The sequence below is a fragment of the Heterocephalus glaber genome, unplaced genomic scaffold (genome assembly GCF_053883595.1).
Source record: "Heterocephalus glaber isolate CG9 unplaced genomic scaffold, H.glaber_assembly_v1.0 deba00000621, whole genome shotgun sequence".
NCBI classification, from domain to species: Eukaryota; Metazoa; Chordata; class Mammalia; order Rodentia; family Bathyergidae; genus Heterocephalus; species Heterocephalus glaber.
Genome location: NW_028258153.1, coordinates 22,509,289 through 22,529,180, shown reverse-complemented (window position 1 = coordinate 22,529,180; position 19,892 = coordinate 22,509,289). Strand labels below are relative to the sequence as shown.

At 33.2% G+C, this 19,892-nt stretch overlaps 1 protein-coding gene across 2 annotated transcripts in view; it reads left to right on the top strand.

The window, feature by feature from the left end:
* Bmpr2 (bone morphogenetic protein receptor type 2) overlaps positions 1 to 19,892 on the top strand; it is a 212,612-nt gene that overhangs the window by 112,760 nt on the left and 79,960 nt on the right. The window contains exons 1-3 of one of the 2 annotated variants that reach the window (XM_087206264.1): positions 1,757 to 1,775; positions 7,775 to 7,945; positions 9,622 to 9,792. In XM_087206264.1, coding sequence (XP_087062390.1) covers positions 1,772 to 1,775; positions 7,775 to 7,945; positions 9,622 to 9,792 — 346 coding nt within the window. In that variant the 5' untranslated portion in view covers positions 1,757 to 1,771. Of the gene's footprint in view, positions 1 to 1,756; positions 1,776 to 7,774; positions 7,946 to 9,621; positions 9,793 to 19,892 lie in introns of those variants that run through there. The other variant, XM_087206265.1, reaches the window with a different exon arrangement.

The window sequence follows — 19,892 nt, the reverse complement described above, 5'->3', positions numbered from 1 at the left end:
CGGTACAAAAAAAAAAAGGAGTTATCTTCCCATCTGTGTCAACATAATTATCAAAACTTGATATCTTGTGTTTTGTGTGTAACTTTAGATCTTCTAGTGGATGTGTACTAGTATTTCATTATAGTTTTAATTTGCCTTTTGTTTTAAATGATGGAATTTCCCTATGTTGTCCAGGCTGGCCCACACTCCTGGGCTCAAGTAATCCTTCTGCCTCAGCCTACTGAGTAGCTAAGATTACAAGCAAGTGGCTTAATCTGAAGTTTAAAAATATAAAATACACATTTTTCATGTGAAAGCTTATTTGCCAAGTGCCTGCCAAGCTGGTGCACCCCCTTCCTCCCATGCTAGGGATCAAACTCAGGGCCTTGTATCACCTAGAGAAAGTTAGACAGATCGCTCTGATCCTCAGCATAGGCGTCTTGGAAAAGTTGGCCCATAGAAGGTCACACATTTAAAGGGCCTTGGGTATCTAGGAATTAAAGGAAGAAGAGAATACACTTTGGCTATCTGACCATGCTACAGAGGATTCATCTTTGTTTAAATAATAAATAGAATATCTCATCTCAGATATTTAATGGCATAATTAGCTGGTATATATTTGGCCATATTTAATTATATTTATGTGTAAAGACTACTACATGAATGATTCTTTGATACCATAGCATAAGCCAGTTTCTCCTAATACTAAGTAAGATATTGAATGCTTTGGATAAATTTAGGTGGTAGAACATAATGTATTCTCTTGGTAGATTGCTTTAATGTCAGGTTGCCCTTTTATAGATACCATAATATTGCTCTTGTTTTGTTGGGTTTTTTTTTTTCTTTTGTTTTGTTTTTTGGAACTGGAGATCGAACTCAGGACCTTGTGCTTTCAAGGCAGGCGGCGGAACCACTGAGCTAAATCCCCAGCCCCTGCTCTTGTTTTGCTTTAAACAAAATTCATACTAGAATTGTACTCATACACAAACATTCATAGCAGCTTTATTTCTTAATTTCTAAAACATGGAAACTATCTAAATGGCTTTCAAAGAGTGAAAAGTTAAACAGACTATCAGTAAACAAGCTGTGGTACTTCTGTACTATAAACTACTATATTAAAAAGAACGAACTGTTGATACATGTAACAACCTGGATGAACTTCAGGAAGCTCTGCTGACTGAAAAATTCCAATCTCAAAAAAATATATGCTACATGATTCCATTTGTGTAACAATTGTAAAGTAACATAATTATAAAATTGAGATTAGTGGTTTCGTAGGTTAGAAATGAGGGAAGTGAGGGTATGGCTGTAAAGGGTTAATGTGAGGGAGTCTTCTGGTGGTCATGTAATTGACTGTCTTGATTGTGATGGTATGTGACAAAATTGCATTTTATTTTATTTTATCTCATTCCCCCCTCAAGTATACTTTTTGAAATGTGTAAATAACTCATGAATATATTTTCATAAAAATTCAAACAGTATTGAGTACTTGGTAAAAAAAAAAAAGGGGGGTCGTGTAAAGAAAGGACAGGCACAAGTTAGTATTTCCATAGTAGGAATTTTTTTTCTTTCTCTTCTCCCTCATGGAAGCAAATAAGTAGTATTTTTCTTTATAAGTGTGATGATGATATTGTGTTTGTCATGACAGTTAACTGATGGAGAAATAATGAAACCATGCCATATAGTTACACCCAGCTTTGTTGGTAGTTTCATATCATGTGGTGGGAAATATGAGACAGCTGAGTATTTCAACCATGCCACATCTGTTCCTGGGAATAAAATTCAACATACAATGAGTGAGTACTTATCCAGGATGTATATATACAAAGAAAATAACTTTTATTCTCAATGCTGTGGCTATGTATTGTAGGCAGAAATATTAAAATACTGTATCAAAATAATAAAATACTCATGCAATTTTTACAGCTTCATTTATACTAGAATAGTAGAAGGACTGGATTTGTACTGCTTAGATTTTGCAGTATGAATTAGAACATGGAATTGAATAAAATACATATACATATGAAAACTATTGGGTTGGTGCAATTTAAAAATGAATGAAATAAACCCCATCTTTTGGAATGAGTGAAGTAAGCCTGTAGCTTGGTAGGGGAGACAGGCATGTGAACAGATAAAATACTATACACAATACAGTGCAATGCTAGAACAGTTATGAGTTAGGACCCTTGGGAATGCATAGCACACTTTATCTTCAGACTTCACTGAAGAGTTCATATCAGAGCTGGGTCTTAAAGATGAGTCCAAGTTTTTCAGGAAAAATGGCATTCTTGATATTGGGAATGTTATGTAAAACTCATTATGTGTAAAGGTCCTAAAAGGCTTCAGCATGAGTGTGGTGGGAAATGAGAATGAAAGAGTGGAACGAATGGCAAGAGAGATATATTAGGTCCAGGGGCTCATTTACCCGTTAGTAACAATAGTGTAGAAAACAGGGCCCACAGTATTTCTAGAGATCCATGAAAATGTTTTAACATTTTTCAAATTAGAAGGGCAAGATGAACTTTTAGGTTGAAAAAATGTTTACATCTAGTACTACTATCTTTATACCAACACAGTCATAAACACAATTTTTAGTAGTTTTTATTGAGGAGGGGAACCATGAAAACAAAAATTTGTAGCACCTACAAAAGTAATTTTCTGGCTCTGTTGGGTCCCAACTATAAGGGGTCTTATATGCCAATGGAGGAGTTTGAATTTTTACATGTGTTAGAGATCTAAAAGGTTTTAAGTATGAGTAACTGTCTTTTATGAAGATGACTTTGTCAGCAGTTTGAATGAGAGTCTTTCCTCTTTGTTGTAGTTATGCTAACCAGAATTGTTTTAATGTTCCTAATAACCAAATTTTGCCTGTTAAAACATTAGAAGAGCAAAACTGCTTTCAAGATTGCTGTGTAAGCACTATATTTGGTAAATCTCTTAAAAGAAGTAATTGACCAAAATAAAAGAAGTAATTGACAATGCATGAGTGATAGAAATTTTTCTAGCTGTTGACAAATCAGAATATGTGTAAATAAGCAAGTCTCTGTATATATTCTATGTCAATATAATGCTAGACCATACTTTTCTAATTGTAATCTCTATTTTATCCATAATTTTATTACATTATGAAGAATTCCAAACTATACAGATATATTGCTGACACTGATTCTAACAAATAGCATTTAAAAAGCTAAAAACATTGGTTTATAAAACGGATGTTTATTTTTTGAGTAGGCTGGTTAAGGTTTTGCAAGAAAATCTTTATAATGTATAAGAATTTGCTGAATTATAATGTGAAAGAAAAAATTTATTCGTAAAATAGTAAATTATAATTGATCTATGCTAATTCCTCCATCATAAAATAATGTCTTAGAAGTAGGCTGAAATTATTTTAAGAAAAAAATTTAGTGAAAACATGTTAAAGATATGATTCAACCCTCTCCAATTATATATATATATATATATATATATATATATATATATATATATATATATCCCCTCTTCCTTACCGGGGATTGAACTCAGTACCTTATGCTTGCGAGGTAGGCACAGCACCACTGAGCTAAATCCCAGCCCTTCCAATTATATTTTTATTGCTTTGATATTCATTCATCTTGGTTGACTTTTTTGGGGGTCTAGTTTCATTTGGACAATTTTAGAATTTTATCAAGTTAGGTAATAACCACCATTCCCCCTATTTACACATATATCCTGGCCTTTAACTACTTTTCAGTGTAAAGGAAATCCAGGAAAAGCAAAAGTTTTTATTTTTCATCTATTTTTTCAGAAACATATAATTTGGCTCTTTATTTTTAAATTATATAGAGCACTTTATTTATGGTCTACTTGCTCTAGGTAATTTTAGAGACCTACTCATTAACTCAATAGTCAGTACAAAACTTTACTCAAAGTGGATGACAGAAGAAGAGGAGGGGTAAAATTAACATACCTTTTGTTGTAGAAAACTAGAGATATTGAGTTCATAAATTCATTCTGACCTTTCCAAAATTCAAAACAAAAAGGAAACAGAATCATTACATAACTTTGGTGTCTGTCTATCTGTAGGTAAGGAGCAGTTTACCAAGGTGTGATGGGGAGAAGGAATTATGCTTCATGGATAGATGCCTTTTCAGATTTACAAGATTTTAAAAATCTCCTAAGTATCTATTTTTCCATTTTCTCATATTAATTCCATTCCCTTCTTTCCTTTCCCCTACCCCAACCCCTCCCACTTCCCCTTCCCCTTTGCCCCTTTTCTTCCTATTTCACATCTATTATACGTTTTAGTCTTTATTTACACTTTCAGTTCCTCACACTAGAGAAACTGTTTGGTATATACACAAGTGTGTCCTATTTATTTCACTTAAGAGTACCACCTCAATGTGCATCCATTTAGCTATAAATGTTCTAATTTCTCATTTTTTACGGCTGAGTGGTACTCCATTTTATTAAAAAACCACATTTTCTTGATCCAGTCTCCAGTTGATGGTCATTTGGGCTGTTTCCAAGTTTTAGCTATTACAAACTGTGCTACTATGAACATGGGTGCACATATATCACTGTGGTATGATTCTTTTAATTCTTTGGGGTAGATATCCAGCAGGGGAATAGCTGGGTCAAATGGGACTTCCAGTCCTAGTTCTTTGAGGTATCTCCATACTGATTTCCACAGTGGTTGCACCAGTCTACACTCCCACCAGCAGTGGAGCATGATTCCGTTTTCCCCACAGCCCCGCCAGCATTTGTTGTTGGTTGATTTCATGATAGCAGCCATTCTTTCTGGTGTGAGGTGGAATCTCAGCACTGTTTTCATTTGCATCTCTCAAATGACCATTGATGTTGAACCTTTTTTCATTTATTTGCCATTTGTACTTCTTTGTCTGAGAAATGTCTGTTCATTTCAGATGCCCGTTTTCGGATTGGGTCTTTAAATTTGGCGGGGGTCTGATCTTTTTAAGTTCTTTACAGATTCGAGATAGTAGACCTTTGTCTGAGGAAGAGCAGGTGAAGATTTTTTCCCACATTGTGGGTTGTCTCTTCACGCTGCTGGTGGTTTCTCTTGCTGTGCAGCTTTTTTAATAAGAAGAGATCCCACTTGTTGATTGTTTGTGCTAGTTCACGGGCATCTGAGGTTTTGTTCATAAAATCTTTTCCTACACCAGTGTCTTCAAGAGTTCTACCTAACCACTGTTCCAGCTGGTTCAGTGTTTCTATTTTAATATTTAGATCTTTAATGCATTTCGATTTTAGTTTAGTGCATGGCAAGAGATATAGGTCTAGTTTTAATCTTTGGCAAGTTGAAACCCAGTTTTTCCAGCACCATTTATTAAAGAGGCTATCTTTCCTCCAGTGAGGGTGTTTGGCTCCTTTATCGAAGATGAGGTGGCGGAGTGTGTCTGGAGTTGTTTCTGCATCTTCTAATCTGTTCCACTGGTCCTCAAGTCTGTTTCTTTGCCAGTACCATGCTGTTTTTATCACAGTAGCTTTGTAGTGTAGTTGTAAGTTGGGGATTGTGATACCCCCTGCCATGTGTCTGTTACCTAGAATTGCTTTTGCTATTCTGGGTCTCTTCTTGTTCCAAATGAATTTTTGGATTGTTTTCTCAAGGTCCATGAAGTATGCTGCTGTAAATAGGGAGGGATGGAGGGGTTGAAGGGAGGTCTGGGCAAGGGTGAAAAATAAGAACCAAGAGAGATTATGTAAAAGGTGCAAATTTCCAATTCTGAATGTCATTATATCGTATACTTAAAATGTACCAATGATTAGAATGAATAATTGATAATGCAAAATAGGAAGAAAAGGTCCAAAGGGGTAGGGGTAGTGGGAGGGGCAGGGGAAAGGATAGAAGGGAAAGGAAAAATGCTGAGAAATGGAAAAAATGGAAACAAAGTCTTTGTAAATAGGGAAGGGTGGAGGAGGTGAAGGGAGGCCTAGGAATGGGGAAAAATAAGAACCAAGACGCATCATGTAAAGTACAAGTTCCCAATGAGAAATGTAAATGTGTTGTATACCTAAAATATACCAGTAAAAGAATTTAATAAAAATATAAAATAAAATCTCCTAAGTATGTCATGTAGTTTGAATCTCCTAAATATGACTCTTTATGTGGCAGAAAGAACTTTTTATATGTAGAAAAATATTCTTATTTTTTATAATAATATGGTAAAATTTGCCAGTCTCTGGTAATAACCTAAAGAGATGCCATTCTTTTTTTTTTTTTTTTTTTGTACTGGAGATCAAACTCAGGACCTTGCGCTTGCAAGACAGGTGGCAGAAGAGTTGCCATTCTTAAGTGTGGAAGATAATCTAGTAAATAAGTTTATTAAAGGAATTTGAATATGGGACTACATGAGATAAAAATGTGATAGAATCCTAAGTAGGCTATTGTTTTAGAATTCAGTTTTATAAATAGCACTATATATTCTGGCCATTTAGTGGATATTAGTAAATATCTTCCAAAAGACTATCTAAAGTGGTTTAACAATGTACAAATTGAATGATAATTAGTTTTCACTAATTACTGTCTCTGATTTTGTCTATCCAAATAGACTATTACAGCCAGACTCAGAGCTCCTACAGTCTTAGCTATTGGGAAGGCTGAGGCAAGAAGATCACCTAAACACAAGACCATATTGAGCAACATAGACTCCGTCTCAGGATCGGGTTGGGGGGGTGCAAATAGATGGACGAGTATATAAGAGGTTTGAGGGCTAGAACTCTATTACCTGCTCGTAGTTACTCTTATTGCCTAACCGTACTTTGAATTACTTTCCATTGTAATACATGCTGTTGGTTGTTTTCATTTCTTCTCCAGTGTTCTTAGTTTTGTTCAGAAACATTATTTTAATCATCTCCTTGCTAAAGTGCAATTTTATTAGATTTAATATTCTGCCTAGTCAAGCACATTAGGAAGTTCTACTTTAGGAAATCAAAAAAAGATCAAGTATTGCTTTTGATAACCTTTACTTCTTTGATAGTCTCAACAATGTTGGTAAATATTTGTTAGCTTTTAAGTTATATGGCAAATGTTCTATAGAAATCAGTTAAATTAGACTATGTGTGGAGACAGATAAATTGTAATTAAAATTACATTAGGTTCTGTCTTCAGTAAAGGAATTGTTGAATACTTCTTCGAGCTATTATGTTAACATTTTAAATAATGGAATGTTATTTTCTTCTTGCCTACTAATAGCCTTAGTTTTTAAAACAGATTTAATAAAGTCTCCATGAAATTCACTTATTTTCAGTGAACAATATCATGATTTTTTCTTTTTTTGGGTAAATGTAGTTTTGTAACTATTATTACCACAATCTAATTTTAGAACAGAAATGTCACTCCAAAAAGGATGAATGTGCCCATTTGTAGCAGTTCTTTATATCCTTAGCTTATCGTGCTTAATAACTTTTTTGCAATAGACTATATGATAAAAACTGAGTACTACATGAGGTCTCTATAGCTGTTTATTTGTTTTAAAAGTTAATTTAGAACATGGACATTTTATTTGATGATATTTCTTTATTTGGACACCAAAAGTATTTAATGAGAGAAAGAATGTTAAGAATAATTTGAGTAAAATGGATCGCTTTTGAGAAACGAATTTCAAGATTTGCTTCTAGTTTGAATGCTACAAATTAACCAATAAGTAGAAGGAAGTTATTGAATAAGTTTATAAAATTATAAATTTATTCAGTGATTTGAATTTGAAGGATTTAGTAGAGACTAAGATTTTTATATACTGTTTTGCAAAAATTATGATAAAATTAACCTGTCATTGTGCTATTTTCTTTATTTTAGCTTCCCAGAATCAAGAACGGCTATGTGCATTTAAAGATCCATATCAACAAGACCTTGGGATAGGTGAGAGTCGAATCTCTCATGAAAATGGAACAATATTATGTTCAAAAGGTAGCACATGCTATGGCCTTTGGGAGAAGTCAAAAGGGGACATAAATCTTGTAAAACAAGGCAAGTAATACTTTTCTTATCTGAAATAGATTTTTTCATACAATTGAAGTTTATCGAAAAAGGACATAGACAGAAAAATAGTAAATTTTAAAATGTGTGTATCCTTTTGTGTATATATTTACCCATAAGCCACAAATTTGTAAAAGAATTTAAATAATATCTTTATTATTATAAGTTGATACATGCTCAAGTAATATTTTAAAGATACAGACAACTACAAAGAAAAAATAAAAGCCTACAATTCCATGCTGTTTTTTTAAAATTAATTTTATTGGTACTCTTGATATACATAATAATCACATTCATCATAGGGAATTTGTGCCTGTCTCTGACAGGTTGTCACTATGTAGTTCAGGCTGGCATTGAACTTGTGATGATTTTCCTGCCTTAGCCTTCCAAGTGCAAGGGTTACAGGTGTGTGCCACCATGCCCAGCCTACAATTCTGTACTCTTCCCCGCCCCCACGGGAGATCGAACTCGGGTCCTTGCGCTTGCTCAGCAGGCAGTGAAACCATTGAGCTAAATCCCTGGCCCAATTCTGTAGTCTTAAAAAGTATTTTCTTTCTGTTAGTTTATCCTCTTCAGGTGTATTTTCTATATACCTTTACATTTTTATGCACATGTGTTTTCTTTTTTTCAGAATTAGAGTAATTATCATCTAAATAATTTCATAGTCTTTTTCTCCATGTCTTTGGCCTCTGAAAATATTTTTAACATCTGCACATTTCATTGTATCATGGTTTATTTACACATGTTGGACATTATGAACATTATGTCATTTTTACGTTTTCACTGTAGTTAGTATGTAGTGAACAACTTTGAACATAGATCTTTATATCTGATTGTTTCCTTGAAGTAGATTTCTTGATGTAGAATTTTTAGATTATAAAATATCTGAGATTTTAAAGGCTTTGCATAGGAATTGCCTTGTCACTTTCCAAAAATACCATCATTTTTCTTCCCTGATGGATTGTGTGTGTGTATGTCTGTATCATGGAATCCTTGTTATGATTGGATTTTTTTTTATTGCATATATATATATATATATATATTTTTTGTTGTTGTTGTTGTTGGTACCAGGGATCGAACTCCAGTCCTTGTGCTTGCACAGCAGGCGGCGAAACCACTGAGCTAAATCCCCGGCCCAATTGCATATTATTTTTAAACCTAGAACTACTGGTAACCTTATTGGTACTTTAGTAATCCTTAGAATAATGATACAATTAAACATTTTGTTGGTGCCTTTTTTCCTTGTGAAATGTCTGTGATATTTTTTGCCATTTTTCTGTGTTCTTTTTTAATTGATTTGCAATATTGTTTTATAACTTGTATATACTCATATTTATTGTAATTCTTATTTTGTTGTTTTTCTTTTAGTTTTTTAATATATTTTTTATTTTATTATTACATAAATTGCAATTCATGCAATTTATAGTCGTCTTTGGGAGTAGTTACATGTACATATTGCAGCTTGTTTCTTCTTTTTTTTTTTATTCCCTTCCCTTCCCCTCCCCTTCTCCGATTCCCCTATCCCCTTTTTCGTACTTCTTGATATTTGTCCTAACTAATGTCATGGGATATAGTGTTTATATTAATTGGGGTTATTAGGTCCCTGTCCTTTTAGTTTTCTTTATCATATTGTCTCCCAACTTATTTATATTAATACTGGTTTTTAGGATGTTGGTCTCACATTGGAGATCCCCAAGAGTGTCACTATGAAGAATGTGTGGTAACTACCACCCCCTCCTCGATTCAGAATGGAACATACCGTTTTTGCTGCTGTAGTGCAGATTTATGTAATGTCAACTTTACCGAGAATTTTCCACCTCCTGACACAACTCCACTCAGTAAGTAAAGTGACTTTTCTTTCTAATTCCTTTTTCCAGAGATTTGGAAAGTATAAAACAAACATTCAGGGTTAACAGGAGTGAGAGGGAGAGCACCAGCATTATAAAATGATATCTGCCTAACGTTTGAAATCTAAGAGAAATTCATTAGGACTGGAAAGGCATCAATATATTGCCAAATTAGTTGGAGTCAAAATATAGTACTGCTATGGAGGGGAATTTGGCAGTATTAAGAAAACTGCACCTATGCTCAGTGACATGCGTGTAGTCCAGCTGCTTGGGAGGCTGAAGCAACAAGACCACTTGATCCCAGGAGTTACAACCAGCCTGGGCAACATAGATACTGTGTTGAAATAAGATAAAACAACTCAAAATAAGCAACGCCAGAAAACTAAATGTGTGTTTACTCTTCCACGTTGCATTCCCATTTCTAGGAATTTATCTGGAAGATACATCTTCAATAGTATGAAAATACATATAAATAATTATTCATGGCAAGACTATTTATTTATTTAGTTAGTTAGTTTGTTTGTTTGTTTTTGGTACCGGGGATCGAACTCAGGACCTTGTGTTTTTGAGGCAGGCCCCAGAACCACTGAGCAAAATCCCTGGGTGCAGTACTACTTATAACTGCATAATATTAGAAACTACCTGAAAGTCCACAAATATACAGTTATTAAAAATATACTATAATATATAACGTGCAATAAAATACTAACAATATAGCTGTAAAAAAAACCCCCAAAAAACCCCTAAGATCTCTATTAACTGACATAAAGTGATTACCAGACAATATTAGATGTAAACAAGCATGCAGTATATAGTATACTGTCTTTTATGTAAGACAGAAAGAGAAATAAGAAAGCATATTTATTATCTGCTTATCTTTACAAAAAAAATAAAAATGGATGTTAGAAAATAATGGATGTTAGAAAATGGATGTTACAAGGAATGGAAGGAATGGGGCAGAAAAGATATGAAATGAGTGACAGTTCTCTGACTACAGCTTTTTCTCTTTTTGGTACCGGGGATTGAACTCGGGACCTTGCGCTTGTGAGGCAGGCTGCGGAACCACTGAGCTAAATCCCTGGCCCTTGACTACAGCTTTTATAAAAATAAAGTTAAATCATTAAAGACTAGAAGGTAGAAAAACTGAAAAAAACATGTGAATCCAATGGAATGTCATATAAATACTAAAACCACACTGGAGGGGAGAAGGAAGAACTAATCCAACTAATTCATAAACATGGTATTTGACTATTTATATTCTTTTGGGCAAGATGGGATAGAAGGAATCAAGTGGAGAATGATAAACAAATCCTGAGCTCTTTTTAGATTTGGTTTTAAGTAGTATGAGTACAACATTTCTGAAACAATGGTAGGAATAAGAAAATGGTGATGTTCTTGAGAACCAGCATTCTTGTGGAAGAAATACGATACGTAGTTGTAGAAGTCAAAAGAGAAGCCTATGCAAATAAATTGCAATTAGAGTTATTGGTATGGACGTAGGACTTTAAAAATATGCATATGAATATGTTACATGTATGTTTATTGTGTCTGTATATATAATATATATGCATATGTGTATGTATTAGTACACATATACATTTATATACACTTTTGGAGTAGTGGAGATCAAACAAAGGACCTCATAAATGCTAAACATGTGCTCTGCACTGAGCTACACCTCCAGGCCTCATACATATATTTCTTATCTCTATTTGCTCAGAAGGACAAGAAGCAAAAGTACCCCACATCAGTAATAAGCATTCATAATGGCCAGATATTAGTCTCTAATACCATTCTAAACTAACAGAAATGAGGGCTCCCTGAGAAAATGCTTCCAGGGTAAGAATAGGATAGCTTCAAAATAAGCATGAACTCTAATGCTAGTAAGGAAGGAAAATAGTGCCCCAAAATATGATGGGAACTTGTCACAAGTTGTCACAACTTGTTGACTAAATTTGGGTCAGTTTGAGTGCTAAAATAAATTCAATAATGAATTATAAATCATTGGAAGGAAAATAAATTCATGAGTAGAATGTCAATATATAACCTACAATTAGATGATTCAAAAAACAAAACACTGCATATATGTATAGATGTGTAGAAAGTGAAAATTACAAAGCAAATAGGATAAAATGGTAACAATAGGTAAATCTGGGTAAAGGTATATTGTATGGTGTTTTCTTTCTTTTGTTCTTGAAATGGTTAAGTTTTAAATCATTTCCAAATAAAACATTTTAAAGCTTAAAAAGTTATTTTGTTTTTTGAGACAAGGTCTTGCATTGTAGTCCAAGCTGGCCTTGAACTCACTGTGCAGCCCCGGCTGGCCTTGAACTCATGGCATTTCTCCTAACTCAGCCTCCCAAGTGCTGGGATTACAGGCATCTGCCACCATGCCTGGCTATGGAAGTTAAAACGGTTTTAAAAATTGAAATACAGCACATCTTATGAATTCTGTCAGTCAGCAAATTTTATTAGTGCATACTCTGGAATCTTCTATTCTGGATTATTTCCTTTAACTAAATGGAAAGTAATAGGAAGTTTTCTCTCTGGGGTTTCTACCTACTCAAGGCTCTTAGATTTACTAAGAGATTGGACTGAATTGGGTACATTAATTTTCCTCAAACAAAAGAAGTTAATTTTCATTTGTACATTTGGCTAGATGAAGAGGTGAAATGAATTTGTACATACTGTACTTATCTTCAGAGCTCTTTACAATTTCACCTGGATCTTGGTTTGTGTTAATCTTTTGATATAAAAGCAGTATTACCAGCTGAGGAATGAATGCTATCTTGGTAAAAAGGCAAAGTGTTTAAGTAAAGAGCTATAACTTGGGAGCATTAGTCCAGTTTATGTACTTTGTTCTTCAAACAAAAAAATTAAGTCAAGTTGAAGTTAGCAGACAAGATGAATATTGGCTTTTTGTATCACTCAAGAAAAATAACACTAAAAAACCCCACCTTTAACCTGCAAATGCTGTGTTTAAACAAACGAAAAAGTTTTCAGTGTAGAAGTTTAAAGAAATAAAATATACAATTAAGCAGAGATTTTTGTTCATGGTCATATTTATTAATAAGAAAGTTTATTGATTGTTTTTTCTTTAAAGTTTTAAAAATTTTGTTTTAAAAATATATTTTAAAAATTATGAAAAACATGGCACAAATTTATAAAAGATAAAAGGGACAGTGTTAGGTGACTATTGGTGAGAAACATTACATGCTATTTCTATAGTTTTAAATCACATATTTGTGCATTACTTGTATAAAGTAATTTTTTTGTTATTTTGGAAAAAATAGAAAAAATGCCATAAGGTGGGCACAGTGGCACATCTATAGTTCCAGCTACTGAGGAAGCCAAGGTGGAAGGATCCCTTGAGCCCAGGAGTTTGAGGCCAACCTAAGCAATATAGTGAAACCCCATCTCCAAAAATGGGACATAATAGGAAATACAGATGACATAAAGCTGGGCTTGGTGGCACATACAAGTAATCTCAGCACTTGGGGGGCTGAGACAGGAAGATTGCCTCGAGTTTGAGACCAGCCTGGGCTACATAGTTCAAGGCCAACCTGAGCTATATAGGGAGACCCTGTCTCAAAAAGACAAAAAAGACATAAGTAGAAAGAAATCATCTCTGATGTTCTGAAAACTCATATGTAGTCATTATCAATATTTTGACTATTTCTTTCCAGTCTTTTCTCTTTAATTTTTGTGTATTTGTGCCAGTAACATACATGTCTTGCTTTTTTTTACCATAAGTATTTTCAGATTATTATATGTTTCATAATAGTTATATTTCATGTGAACTAGATATTTTCCTTGTCCATTCCCTTATTTTTGGACAGTTAGACTTTCTAATTTTTTATTACAATGAGTATCTTTGTATATATAGCTTAGTATATAATAATATAATTCCCAGAATTGGGATTTCAGTATTCACAGGTATCAATGTGTTAAGGTTCTTCATGTATCATCAAATTGTTTTTGAAATGATTGAAATAGTTCCTACTGCCATCAGTGATATATGAGAGTGTATATTTCATTATATCTTCATCTGCAGTGGTATTATTTAAATAAAACTTTATGGAGATGATTTTGAAGAATGATTATTAATTTTTATTAGTGAAATACATAATCATTCTGTTGTTCACTATTGAATTTTCTATATATTGTTCATTTCTAATTAAAAAATTTTAAAAATTTTAATATTTTTAAAATGTACATATTTATGGGGTGCCAAGTGATGTTTCAGTACATGTATGAATTAGATAATATTTAAATCAAATTAAGCATTCTTTTCTCTTAACGATTATTTCTGAACAGTGAAATGAGTTACATTTGAGATAAATGATGTAAAATAGTTTGAAATCTGGTCATTTCACCTCTTAATTTTCTGTTGATACCTTTGGGGTGGCAGAAGCTACATTTTAAGTAGAAAAAGCAATTTAATATGCATTTTAAAACTTGTCTTTTGCAAAATCTTTTTGCCTTAGTTTTTGGGGTTTTTTTGGTAGGGGTACCAGGGATTGAACTCAGGACCTTGCACTTGCAAGGCAGGCATAGTGCCAAGCCTTAGCTTTTCTTAATGACAGCTTTAACATCTTTCAGTAAAAGTCTAATGTTCATTTTATTGTGTGAAAATTTTACTTTAATTAAGGTGTTAAAATGTTCATTACTTCAGGCCGGGGATTTGGCTCAGTGGCACTGCGCCTACCTGGAAAATGTTCATCACTTCATTTTCTGAGAACAGAGTTAACTGAAACATCAGCTCTGTACCTCACATCATCTTTGCCATGGCTGATAAAGCCTTGTTTTTGCCTAGTTTTTTATACTTTGAAAGTGCTATCACCTCTATAATTGAGATGTAACCTGAATATTTTTAAGTGTTCAAGTTAAGTTGAAGTTAGCAAATGAGATGCATATTGGCTTTTGGATTCATCTCAAGAAAAATAACACTAAAAAAATCACATTTAGCCTGCAACTACTGTGTTTAACCAAAACAAAACCCTCTGTCCTGATGAGCATCCATGCTACTCAGGAAGAATAATCATGGAAGTAATTGTTTTTCTCTGGTGAGCTGACTTATAGCTTTTCTTCCTTTAACATATTGCCTATCACTTATTTTATTAGTAAATGTCAAGTGTTAATATATTAGGCCCCCAACAAAAATTTTTTATAGACTTAAATCTGAAATTATTTCAAGCTTTAACAATGGTACAAAAATTATACAAAGAAAAAATTGTACAAAGTACTGTTTTTTATCCAGATTCACTAATTGTTAATATTTTGCTATATTTGACCTATTATTTGTTCACCTGTAGATACATACACATTTCATTCTTATTTCTGAAAATTTTGCAGTTAATCACAGGCAGCATAACTAAATCTTCACATATTTTGTAATTGTCTCTTTGCCTATCTTTTCTGAAACTCTGAAGGCCTTAGTGATGGAGATTTTTTTAATGCCCCTTTGTTTGAAAAGTAACAAATGTAGTTTGGGGCACATAATGGTAATACAATAATGTTTGTGGGATGTGTTCTAATGTATAAATCCTAAAATATTGTCTTTTTTTTTTATTATTTTTTATTCCAGGGATCAAACTTGGGTCCTTGCACTTGTGCTCCAGGTGGCGAAACCACTGAGCTAAATCCCTGGCCCTGTATTGTCAATTCTTAAAAAGAACATTTTGTTTTATCTGGAAAAAAATGAATTTAATAGATTCATATAATGGAAAGGTGTTTGTTGAAGCTAGTTGCTGCTTTCAATTATAAGAACAAATACAATAAAAACAGTTTGTGGGATAGCAAGTGCAGACAAAAGCAAAAAGTTTTTGGGCCAGGGATTTAGCCCAGTGGTTCCGGCACCTGCCTTGCAAGTGCAAGGTCCCAAGTTCAATCCCCAGTACCAAAAAAAATTTTAAAAAGCAAAAAGTTATTAATTCCCTCATTTTATATTAATCATGCTTAAAAGTTCCCAAAAAGCCATATTTAGTTTCCCTTCTCCCCACCTCAAAAATGAAAAATGAGATTTTAACTGTTGAATATTGGAATATAGAAAACTTTCCTGAAGTAGATGCTATTACATGATCTTATTTCCAAATAAGCTTACTTGAAAAGTACACCTGTAGCTTCTTTTGATATTGGTAAAGAAAACCGTTATGACTTTAATGGCCACATACTGAGGTTATGTTCTGAAAACAGCAAAAGGTACTTAATATTATCTGTTAATGCTAATCATTTCTCTGTAGATTGTTTCCAGCTGAACAGTTTACTTCCTGACGTCAAAGCATTCATTGCTGTTATTGGAATTACATTTTTCTTATCAAGCATACATTTATAGTGGCCATAACCACATTGATACAATCACCAGGGCCATATTTATTTTCCTTCCTACAAAGGTAAGAGGGAAATACCTTGAATAGGGTAAGGTGAAGCAGCAGTGAAAGAGTATTATGGTTCTCAAAGTATAACAAAATACAGCTCTTTTTTTCAGAAAAAAAACTTTACTCACCCCTCTCCCCCAACTTCAGTTGACGCTGAAGACTATGAGGTACTTAGTGATAGAACTAAAGGATATAATAGTGGACCTTTAAGAATGTATGACAAGAACCAGAGATTTCGCTCAGTGATTCTGCAGCATGTCCCGCAACCGCAAGGACCCAAGTTCGATCCCTGGTACAAAAAAAAAAGAATGTATGACAGGAGTTCTTTGGGAAACTCTGACAGACCAACCACATTAAATGATTATAATTTTGCTGATTTACAAAGTCTCACATTATCACTCAAAAGCCTTCTTTGATATAGAGTTGGGGGGTTGAAGAGAGGTTACTTACTTACCTCTAATTCTTAAATTTTAAAAAAATTATAAATTTTGTGGTTCTTATAAAACTGAATCATATAGTTTTTTTAGAGGCAATGAAATCGGGTCCAAATCAATGAAATCTCTTTAGACTATCCATTCCATTCCACCCAACTTTTGTAGGCTGTTTCTTAAAAGATTTAGCAGAATGAGCTAGGAATGGTAACACACACCTGTAACCCCAGCACTCTGGAAAGCTGAGGCACAAGGATCACAAGTTCAAGCCTAGCAATTTAGCCAGAGCTTTTCTCAAAATGAAAAGAGCTGGGCTGTAGGGGTAGGGATGTAATTCAATGTAAAGGTCCTGGGTTCAATCTCTAGTACCAGAAAGGGGGTTTAAAAAAAAAGAAAGAGCAGAATTAACAGTCTGTGATGCTTTAGTTGAGATATATAATAAATGCACTGTCTTTTAAGATAATTAAATATTAGCAGTTAATTATTAATGTTGGAAAAAGATACATGAGCATTGTTATGGTCTATGAGATTGTAGGTTTTATTCAGATTATAGAGCACCAACAACTTGAATACTACCTCTGTTCACAAAACAAAAATGAAAATTAATAAAGCAAACCTTGCCTTTTCCAGTCCCAGCAATTGAAATGTAGTTTGCTTGTATCTCCTTGGAGATTAATTATTAGCATTTTAAAAAGGAAATAACTTCTGACATTTGGAAATCTATATAATTGATTTTGGTGTAATTCTTAGTAGTTCAGATCTAATTTTGCCATCAGATAGGCATAAAGTATGAATTCAACCAGAACAATATCATCAGAAAATTCTACAAGGTGAGTAGAGACAAGATTTATGGATTTATAACACCTATCTCAGTATTTTTAAAAGATTTTCTGTCTTGAGTCTATGTTTTGGAATTGTCTCATTAAAGGGGATAGGTATCATATTTGACTGCTATTATTAAATGAGAACCTTAATATTAGCCAGTAATTTTCTGCCTGCACAGTACATAATATTAAGTACACCTAGCTCTCAAAAATTATAAAGTTATTAGGTTCTTTTTTTTCACCTTGAGATCTTGTTTTCTGAGCTCTCCCTCCTCACCTTTTTTCCTTAGAAAATCCTACCTCTGTTATGCCCGATCAGACTCATAACTTTCACAGGTATTGTCCTTACATCTTCTATCCCCATATCCTGTTCGTAGTCCTATTTCCCTCTGACCTTAAGACGTTAGTGGTAGATAACTATGTAATGGGTCATAAAATGCAGTACTTGCTTAATGCAAGATAAGATTCTTTAAAAAAATTTTATGAATACATGTTTATAGTATATAATGTTTACATTCCTTGTGTGGAGTTTGTACATCTGCATAGCACATCTAATACTTTTTTCATCCCATCGTTCTTCCTTCTCCCACCATCTCTTGATCCCCTTCCCCTGTGAGAAAGACCTATCATCTTACTTCCTATTGTCTATCTTACAGAATGTTATTTCTGATGGGATAAACCTAGTAGTAAACTATAATTCACTTTACCAGGATTATAGAGTTATTGGACAGACTGAGTATCCACTTTTCAGTGAACAAATAAAGAGAATTTAGTAGTTTAATATGAAATCTTTAATAATTCAAGTAAAATCCTAACTAAATAACATTTTGAAGTACTCAATACATGCCAGAGTGTTTTATATTCATTAAACTTTTAATTTTACCCTTAGAGAAACACTACAAAATGGTTACCTTTGTATTTTTACCTTATATTGAGGACACTGAGACAATAGTATGTAATTTACACAAAATTAACATAGCCTGTAATAGAACCTAGTATTCAAAAGGTGTTTTGGCTCTAGAATATGTGTTAGTTTCTATTAGTATCCATACACAAACAGTATATTTGTTTTGTTTGAGGAGCAAAAACTTTTTGAAAATACGTAATCATATTTTCTAAAATTCAAGGAACTACCATGATTTTCACTATGTCTATATATAACTAAATCTTGGGAAACATTTTATATTATTCGCATGATATATTACGTATTAATATTTACTTCGAACCAGTTAATAAAAAGTGTACGTATTCTGAAGGGAAACATTCCATTATTATTGTAAATGGAAAGCCAATGTAAGTAGAAGGTAATTTTAAATTTTATTTAAAAACAGATGAAAACAAAGCTATATCAAATAACTAGATATTGCTTGCCAAAAACAGCAAATGTTTGAGAGGTAATAAAGATAACCATGAAGTTGAGATTTTCTTCTCAATAGTCAGATAAGAGAAAGAAAAATTTCACTGACACAGGTCCAGGTACCATCTAAAACCAGAAGCTTCGACACTAGGAAAGTGAACTACATTATTCTGAAGTCTCTGCTAGTAATAAGTATTTGTAGTACCTGTTCTGTTTAAAAAGGAAATCAGTCTTTAAGTAATGAATTTATGTCTATAATACTCTTTTATTTCTTATATATATTTAAGATATTTTTATGTGTATATAAATTCCCAGTGTTTAAAAGAAATGTGTAATTATTGCAAAATTTAGGTACTTATTAGAACAGTTTCATGGTAAGATTTCTGTAATTGCCACAATTATCCTCTCTAACTACAAAGTAGATAATTAAGTCAGTAGAAAATCAGGTGTGTGTGTAATTGAATAAACTGTTAATTCTATTTAGTACTGGATGTTCTTGCGTGAAAGTCAGAATAAAATGTAGAGTACTTTTTTTTGTTAATGTTATTCATTAATTTGATGGCTGGGTCAAGTTGATAAGAAACAGAGATTGAATTGACTCTAAAACCAAGTTTAAGAAATCATATTCTAATTTTTTCTGTGCTGTTAAGATTAGAAATTCTAATTTCTGATGTCTGGCAGCAAACATCTTTATTTCACACCAAGTTAGAGAAGAAAGCCTACATTCAAATAAGCTCACATTGGCAGAGGGCCACAGGTAAATTCTGAGCTATTGTGAATGTATAATAATTTTTCAGTTTTTATTGCTTCTGCAATAGCATTAAAGTGATTGAATAGCCAAAAAAATGCCAAATAAAGATGGCTAAAAGTCTTTGGTTCTTACTTCAAGACGCAAACAAAATGTGTTGTCTTTATACTTACTAAAAGTGTTAGGGCCGGGGATTTAGCTCAGTGGTTTCGCCGCCTGCTGCACAAGCGCAAGGACCTGAGTTCGATTCCCAGTACCAAAAAAATAAAAAATAAATTTTTTTTGAGACAAAGTCTTGCCTTGTGTTCACTATGTAGTCTATGCTTACCTTAAACTTTTGGTGACCCTCCTGCC